The sequence below is a fragment of the Labeo rohita genome, chromosome 2, assembly GCF_022985175.1.
Source record: "Labeo rohita strain BAU-BD-2019 chromosome 2, IGBB_LRoh.1.0, whole genome shotgun sequence".
Lineage (NCBI taxonomy): Eukaryota > Metazoa > Chordata > Actinopteri > Cypriniformes > Cyprinidae > Labeo > Labeo rohita.
The window spans coordinates 21,781,028-21,789,051 of NC_066870.1; the positions used below are offsets into that span (position 1 = coordinate 21,781,028).

Genomic DNA, 8,024 nt, shown 5'->3' on the forward strand with positions numbered 1-8,024 from the left:
AGGGTCGGATATCATAGGGCTCTATTTTGGTCAGACTATTTTAAGTTTAAAATTCAAACACATGTATCTCATTGGTCATATCCTGAAGGCAAACAAAACAGACTAGGCCGGAACCACAACCGTGATGTAAATAATCTATAGATTTTTTTTTTTTGGACACCATGTCTCCATGGTGGTAATGGGGAATTGCTGTATTTCCACACCATCAGTCAACACAGAAAAAACAGGATTTAATGAAGTTCGGATACTGACCATTGCGACCATTGCAACCAGTGCAGGGGGCAATGGAGGACTTAACAAAAAGAACACAAGCGGGATGTCAGACCTTTACCAAAAGGAGTTTGATAATGAAGGGTAAGTTTATGTTTCTCTGAACCTGTGTTTTTCCTATAACAGTTCAGAAAAACACAGAATACCATGTACAACTAAGAACTGTTCCATTGTTGCCAGATATTGCTAGAAAAACAGATACGAAACTAACTTTTGATAGTGTTAAAGGACTTCTGAATTATTTTATCTGATTTATTGTTGCAAACAATTGCATAAAACATACAGTACACAGATAAATATATTGCATAAAACATACACATACAGATAAATAAATAGGCTGTTACATAATATTAGAATGAATATTCATCAGTTAATAATAATCATAATATAATTTGTAATATATTAGATTAAATTATGAAAATTCATATGATTAAAAAGTAAGCCTGTAATAAATACTAATATTTACCACTCATCATGAAAACTGCCCCATAAGCCTTGAAAAAAATAAATGTGACCCTGGACCACAAAACCAGTTGTAAGTAGCATGGTTATATTTGCAGCAATAGCCAAAAAATACATGGTATGGGTCAAAATTATTGATTTTTCTTTTATACAAAAAATCATTATCAAGTAAAGATCATGTTCCACAAAGATATTTTGTAAATTCCTTACCGTAAATGTTTCAAAACTTAATTTTTGATTAGTAATATGCATTGCTAAAAACACTTTATTTGAACAGCTTAAAGGTGATTTTCTCAATATTTTGATTTTTTTTTGCACCCTCATTGTATCTCAGCCAAATATTGTCCTAATAAACCATACATCGATGGAAAGCTTATTTATTCAGCTTTCAGATGATGTATAAATCTCAGTTTCTGGTTTTGTGGTCCAGGGTCACAAATGTTTTTTTTTTTGTTGTTGTTGTTGTTGTTGTTGTTGTTTGTTTGTTTGTTTCCAGTTTTATTTTGCATTTCAACCTTAACAGAACAATATAAGTTTACATAAGTACAACTGTAAGTTCTCACAGAAGAAAACAGACGTATTATCAAATAGTTGTGTGGCATACTAGGAAGGAACTATTTTCGAGCAGAAACACTGAAAAGCACACATGGTTTGTGTCTCCTCGATCAGTGATCATTCAAACAGAGTCAGAACAAGAGACGCTTTCCTTAGTTATTTACCACTAATGCCGATAAAATAATTATTTTATTATTATGCTATGGGGACTAAACGCTAACCAGCCAAATAGGCTAATGTGTGCCGCAAGAAGGGTCAAAACTATTCAGATTAAGGAATATTTGCTTGAACTATCAAGCTTAGGTCGATTTAAATAAGAAGACGTGGCTGGCAACAGTACGCAGCAGCGCCGGAAAACTACAATTCCCACAATCCCCTACTCACAGGAAGTATTTACAGGCTTTTCGTATTGTAATCTTCACATTTTATACTTTCTGTTTGTCAGGACACTAAAAGTAGGTAAGTTAAAAACGCCTTTAGCTCTTTTTGCTGTTTTGTCTGAGAATTATTACATTGATTGTTACTATTCGTTTTGTTACGCGGTTATAGTACTGATGAGATTGTGACAGTGTGCGGAAGTATTTCTGTTTGTTTTATATTGCATGTCGTTATACTTGTTTCCATTGTGAAGTGCAGAAGTTCAAGAGCAATGTAGTCACCTTCAATCTGCACATGTGATATTTAGTTTCTGTTTGTATTTCCTCTCTGCATCAGTGCGCCATGCAGAGATGCAGGTCGGACGTCTCTGCACAGGTGTCGTTATGATTCAGGTACGAAGGATGGGCAAAGTCGCCAAACTCACCAAGTCAAAACCATGAATAAAACCGCAAAGTCTGCTTGTGATTCTGACCGACAGAGTAAAAAAGTCAAAACGACTCATGGGTATGCCATAGCACTGATTTCCTTATATGCAAAATATAAGTTGATAAGTAACTCTAAGTTTAGTCAGTTCTAACATCTTATATCTAAGCATGTGTTATTTCATGTTGAACATAACTTATCCTTCTCTTTATAGTTCGACACGGGGAACTCGAGCTCAGAAAGCAGATGTAAAGGGCCAGGCAGCTGGAAAAGATGCTTGTACTCCTAGACCTGAGAGAAGCTATGCACAAACGTCCAACACTATGCAAAAACGTGCTCAGAAGGAAGTCAAATCTACTCATAGTGACAGTCATTCATCCCAGCAGCTTCTGATGAAGACATCATCTGCTGAAGATGAAAAGAGGTACTCTTCCTGACAATTCAGCTCTTTCTGTGCATGCGTTATGGCTGTAGCTTTCCATACAGTAGATGCTTTTGGAGAGAGGAATGTAGGTTATGCCACTTTTTACTTAAATGTTCTTTAAGGCGTAGAGAAACAACTGTAGATTAAATGAACACTTATATTTATAATTCTGGATGTCTGCTATTATGTGAAATTGAGGTTAAACTCATAGCAAGGGTTAAGACAAGTGATTTTGGAATACATTTACATTTCATTTACATTTCAAATTTTCCTTTTGGATTTCAACGTAAAGCTCTCTATCACTTTTAGAGATGTGCTTAAAGGAGTAGCTCACTTCCAGAACAAAAATTTACAGGTAATGTACTCACCCACTTGTCATACAAGATGTTCATGTCTTTCTTTCTTCAGTCATAATGAAATTATGCTTTTGAGGGAAACATTTCAGAATTTCTCTCCATATAGTGGACTTCTATGGTGCTTCCAAAATGCAGTTTAAATGCAGCTTTAAAGGACTCCAAATGATCCCAGCCAAGGAATAAGTGTCTCATCTAGCGAAACGATCTGTCATTTTCTTAAAAAAAAACAAACAAACATTTTAAACACTTTTAAACCTTAAATGTTCGTCTCGTCTAGCTCTGCGTGGACTCAGTCAGGGTATGTCGAAAAACTCCCATCTTATTTTCTCCTCCGACTTCAAAATCATCCCACATTGCAGCAAAAGTACGACCCAGTGTTCACAAAGTGAACACGCAAAAAAGGTCAAACGCCCTCAACAAAAAAAAGCGATGTTGGACAGTTTTGAAGTTGGAGGAGAAAATGAGAATGAAGTTTTTCAACCTACCCTAACTGTCTTGAACAGAGTACGACGCACAGCAGAGCTAGACAAGATGAGCATTTGAGGTTAAAAAGTGTATATATATTGTAAATTTCTTTCTTTTTTTTTTTTTTTTTTTTTTTTTTTTTTAAAGAAAATGACCCATCGTTTTGCTACATATGACCCTGGCTGGGATCGATTTAGAGCCCTTTGAAGGTGCACTGAAACTGCATTTTGGAAGTTCAAACTCATGGGCACAATAGAAGTCCACTATATGAAAAACATTCCTGAAATGTTTTCCTCAAAAAACATATAACATAATTTCTTTACGACTGAAGAAAGAAAGACATGAACATCTTGGATGACAACGGGGTAAGTACATATATGTACGTTTTTGTTCTGGACGTGAACTACTCATTCCCTTTTGGGAAAATGCTTATTTTGATAATTATTAGCTTTTTCTCTTTTCGTTTTATACACTGACACTTAGCATGCATGTAGGGCCCTATGAATTTTTTTTTTTTTTTACCTTATTATTATTATTATTATATTATTACATTATTTTTTTTTGAGTATGTTTTTCTGGTTTCCATTTAAATGGTTAAATTCTTAATTAATTGAAATCACAAAACTTTTACAAATTAACAACAATTTATTAAAAGTTAAAAAAAAAAAGTGGGGCCCTATGAAATAAGTTTTTTTTTTTTTTTTTTTTTTTTTTTTTTCAAATTTTGTGACTAAATGTTTTCATAAAATGTAAATGATCAAAAGGTTTTAATAATCAACTGAATTAATACTTTTTCATGCAATTCAAAGGTTTTTTTTTTTTTTTTTTTTTTTTTTTTTTTTACAGTTATAGGGCCCTAGGTTTTATTTTATTGCAGAAATGCTAATGCTAAAACACCACAAGCATCACACAGGGTTAAGTATGTTTAGTAGATGAAATGTTGGCAGTAAATGCAGTCTTCATATTTAAATAGCTGTCTTTTTGCATTTTAATATTTACAGGTACCAGTCTATGTAGTTTTGATTCATTGAACAGCCCTACTTTTAATTCATTCATCTAAAATGTGCCAAATCCCATGACATTCTGTGTTATACTGTAAATTACATTTCTTTTTTTTTTTTTTTACTGTATTCTGTGATTCTGTCTGCATTTTCTACATTGCAGAAATCACAGGTCCCTATGTTTGTTAACCTATTTATTTCTGTTTTGACACAATTGACATGCTATGTAGAAAATGTCACTTGACAGAGTTTAGAATTAGAAAAATCTTTTTTTTTCCCATGTGCATCTGTTGATCACACAGGCAGCTTTATGTAATAGGTCATTTCTAAATATATGATTACGTGACAAATATTATTCACTGTGTACTAAATTAAGGAAGTGACACAACCCACTATGCACCATTTTTGCATTGAGTCTTTGTTGTTTCATAGTGATGTGGACCTGTACAGAGGAGAAGAGGAAATACAAAAAGAGCTTCAGGACAAGCAGCAGTCGAAGTCAGGTAGCACTTGGTTTTTGAATAATGTTCAAATGCTGTAGAGATGTCTGTGAGGTTTTTGCCTGAGCTGGGGGTGTCTTTATTCCCATCAGCGGCTGTTGGTGAGGCCCAAAGCAGTGTATCAGCTGCCGAGGATCTTCAGACCTACAGTGAGAGAGAATGGAAAGGCAAGACCACAAAAAGTCAGCTTATCCGAAAGGTGAGTCTGCTTCTTTCACACTTTACTGAAAGTGTTTGTTTTCTAAAGGGCATTGCTCACACATGCCTCTTCTTTTAGGGATATGAAGCAATAGCCAGTGAGTTCAATCTGCGCAGAGTAAGAGGTGATAACTATTGTGCACTAAGGGCGACGCTATTTCAGGTGCTCAGCCAGTCAAAACAGTTTCCTGCCTGGTTAGATGACTCTGATATTAGTAAGGTAATTTAGACTTATTGCGCTTCGAAATGAGTAGGCATCCTTATTACATCCTCACTAATTCTGTTCTTGCGCAAAAAAGAAATTGCATTTTTGCATAGAATGTTTTTTATGTGTTAAATTAATTTGGTGCATTATTATTTTCCCATTATAGTGGCCAAAAGAAATGCACGCTGATCAGGATTTCATTAAGGAGTGGCAGTTTCCATTTGAGATTAAAAAGAGCAAAGTGCAGCATCTTGAACAATGTCTGGAGCAACTGAAGGAAAAGGTAACTTTTGTTTTATTTTTTCTTAATTGCTTATGTGCGAATTTTTATATACGTCACCATTCAAAAGTTTTGGAGGAAGATTTTTTCAAATGTTATTGAAAGAGGTCTCTAATGCTCAAAAATGCTGTGTTTATTTGGTCAAACATACAGTAGACAGAGTAATATTGTGACATTTTATTGCAATTTAAAATATATTTAAAAATATGATTTATACATGTGATGGCAAAGCTGAAATCTTAGCAACCATTGTTCTAGTTTTCAGTGTCACATGATCTTTCAGAAATCTAATATGCTGATTTGGTACTCTAGAAAAAGATTATTAATGTTACTTTAATGTTCAAAACAATCAGTGTTGTTCTACTTAACATATTTGTGGAAACTGTGCTACGTTTTTTCAGATTTTTTTGATTAATAGAAGGTTTAACAGAACAGCAAAATAGAAATATTTTGTAAAAATTGCAACAGGTAGCACCTGTAGCTCACTGAGTGCAACCATTTTACTTAATCGAAATAATGGTGCCTCATCAGAGTCCAAAATATGGATGAAATGATGTGGATTTTTAAAATAACGTAAATATTTCATGGGTTTTCCACTACATATTTCAGTAAGAGACATCATTTATGTTATATTAAGCCATGCAAGTCTTTATACCCGAGGTTCCCTTTAAATAAAATCGTATTGACTCCAAACTTAACTGTACATGCTGTTTTATTGTTTTATCTTCAGTGGCAAGAGGCTGTCCGGTGTGAAAGTCTTGAGGAGAGGGATCGCATGTGCCAGCAGGTCTTCAGAGCTCACAAAGAGGAGTATGAGCTTCTGGAAGCGCTTAAGTTTTTAATGCTGAGAACTGCCATTCAGTTGCACTCAGATATGGAGAAGGGCTCTGATGTACCCGAGTTCTGCTGGCTCCTCTTTGCTCGTGACTCGTCCAAATGCCCCAAGACGTTCTTCACCAACCACCTCCGACACGTAGGCTTCAGTGGTGGGCTGGAACAGGTTAGTGTGGTTTAAAATTTATGTTTACAAAAAATCTTTAGCTTTGTGGACCTATCATGTACAAATAACTACTAGCTTATATCCACTGTTAATTGTTTCGGTGGTTGAAGTGATCATATTTCATGAAGAAACCTCTACTGATGTAATGTGTAGGTGGAGATGTGCCTCCTGGGTTATTCCCTTCAACAGATGATCCGGGTGGTTCGGCTCTACAAGTGTGACACTGAAGAGTTTATTACATACTACCCGAACGACCACAAGAAGGACTGGCCTACTCTAAACTTGCTTACAGAAGATGACAGACACTACAATGTACTCGTTCCCAAAAAGACCTCCAAATTTGATGAATATGGGCGGCCAAAGTGGAATCAACCTTCAGAAGGACAATCACGACACGTCCTTAAATAATAAATGGCAATCTCACACAATTACATAACTCAGGAGTTACAATCCTTAATGTTTTCCACATGGCTGTTCTTGAGTTTGTTTTGGAATAATTTTTTATGTTTAATTTCTTCTAATTTAAAGATTTGTGTATCCTTATTCTGATACCTATGTAATTTTAAAAGGATGAAAGTATGCATTTCTAAAAAAATTCTGTGCAATAGTTTTCTGAGACAATGCTGGACCTCCAGCTAGAATGGGCGGAAGAGTTTTTAATCATTTTTGATGAGCTGAATATGTTTAGTTTACAAGGTTAATTATTGTGTTGCATATTACAATAAAATGATACTGTAAATCTAGACTTGCTCTTTTTCTTTTCTAGATTTCTAGGTGTTACATTTAGCTAGTTTAGCAAGCCATTCAGTTTAAGATCTTTGTGTCCTTCCACTGGTCTCAGTATTTTCTTGTATTGACTTCTTCAGTTGTCATCATCTTAATAGTCTGACAATTTATTACTTTGCAGAGCAATTTACACAGCGTGGGCAGGAAATGAGAAACAGGCACAGCTCAATAATTCATATAGCATCTGATGAAGCATGCGGCATTAAAGCAGTCCGCCTCCATTTCAGATGAATTGTTCACTGAAACTTTTTAATGAAATGTTATGACGAAGGAGTGAAGAAATGCAAGAAGAGATGTTTATGAATGCACAAACCTTATAATTGATAAAAGGTTTTAGGTTTTGGAGGCGTAATGGTTACAATCAGCTTTTAAGTGATCGTGCATGGTTAACATTACATTGTTAAAATGGAAAAATCTGCATATTTTACTAGGACCTTTATATGTTTCCGATTGGCCAAGTCATTCTTTTTAATGAATTTAAAATCAGTCCTGTTATTAATAGGTAACCCATGCAAATGCAAATGCAATGCAAATGTAATAGGGTCTCTGCAGTTGTAGGATTTTGTACCAAATGCAGTTTATCAGTGCAAGCTAAAATTAGATTACAGTAAACAAGGAAAGAGAAAATAAATGCATGAATCAATATTTTTGCATCATCCAGTGAAATAAAAATCAGATTCAAGCAGTATTTCTGAGAAGGATAAAGTGTATCTCAGTAACA

The 8,024-nt window shown here is 34.7% G+C and overlaps 1 protein-coding gene across 4 annotated transcripts; it reads left to right on the top strand.

The window, feature by feature from the left end:
* Nucleotides 1-90: 90 nt before the first annotated feature.
* otulinb (OTU deubiquitinase with linear linkage specificity b) lies at nucleotides 91-7,260 on the top strand. 4 transcript variants are annotated; one of them, XM_051124191.1, is made up of 9 exons: nucleotides 94-354; nucleotides 2,002-2,169; nucleotides 2,303-2,512; nucleotides 4,767-4,837; nucleotides 4,927-5,033; nucleotides 5,112-5,252; nucleotides 5,404-5,520; nucleotides 6,248-6,517; nucleotides 6,671-7,260. In XM_051124191.1, exons 1-9 carry the CDS (start codon nucleotides 170-172, stop codon nucleotides 6,923-6,925), a joined length of 1,524 nt encoding a protein of 507 aa, XP_050980148.1. In that variant the 5' UTR covers nucleotides 94-169; the 3' UTR covers nucleotides 6,926-7,260. The 4 variants fall into 4 exon arrangements, with proteins under 4 accessions (XP_050980157.1, XP_050980148.1, XP_050980164.1 ...); XM_051124207.1 differs by lacking the exon at nucleotides 94-354 and adding an exon at nucleotides 1,620-1,746; XM_051124212.1 differs by lacking the exon at nucleotides 94-354 and adding an exon at nucleotides 1,678-1,742.
* Nucleotides 7,261-8,024: the final 764 nt, after the last annotated feature.

Excerpts from the sequence above, each read along its gene's own strand:
- otulinb (XM_051124191.1), top strand. The coding sequence starts at position 170 with ATGGTGGTAATGGGGAATTGCTGTATTTCCACACCATCAGTCAACACA. Across the intron at positions 5,253-5,403 it reads ATGACTCTGATATTAGTAAG|TGGCCAAAAGAAATGCACGC; the intron begins GTAATTTAGACT and ends TTCCCATTATAG. Across the intron at positions 6,518-6,670 it reads TCAGTGGTGGGCTGGAACAG|GTGGAGATGTGCCTCCTGGG; the intron begins GTTAGTGTGGTT and ends TGTAATGTGTAG.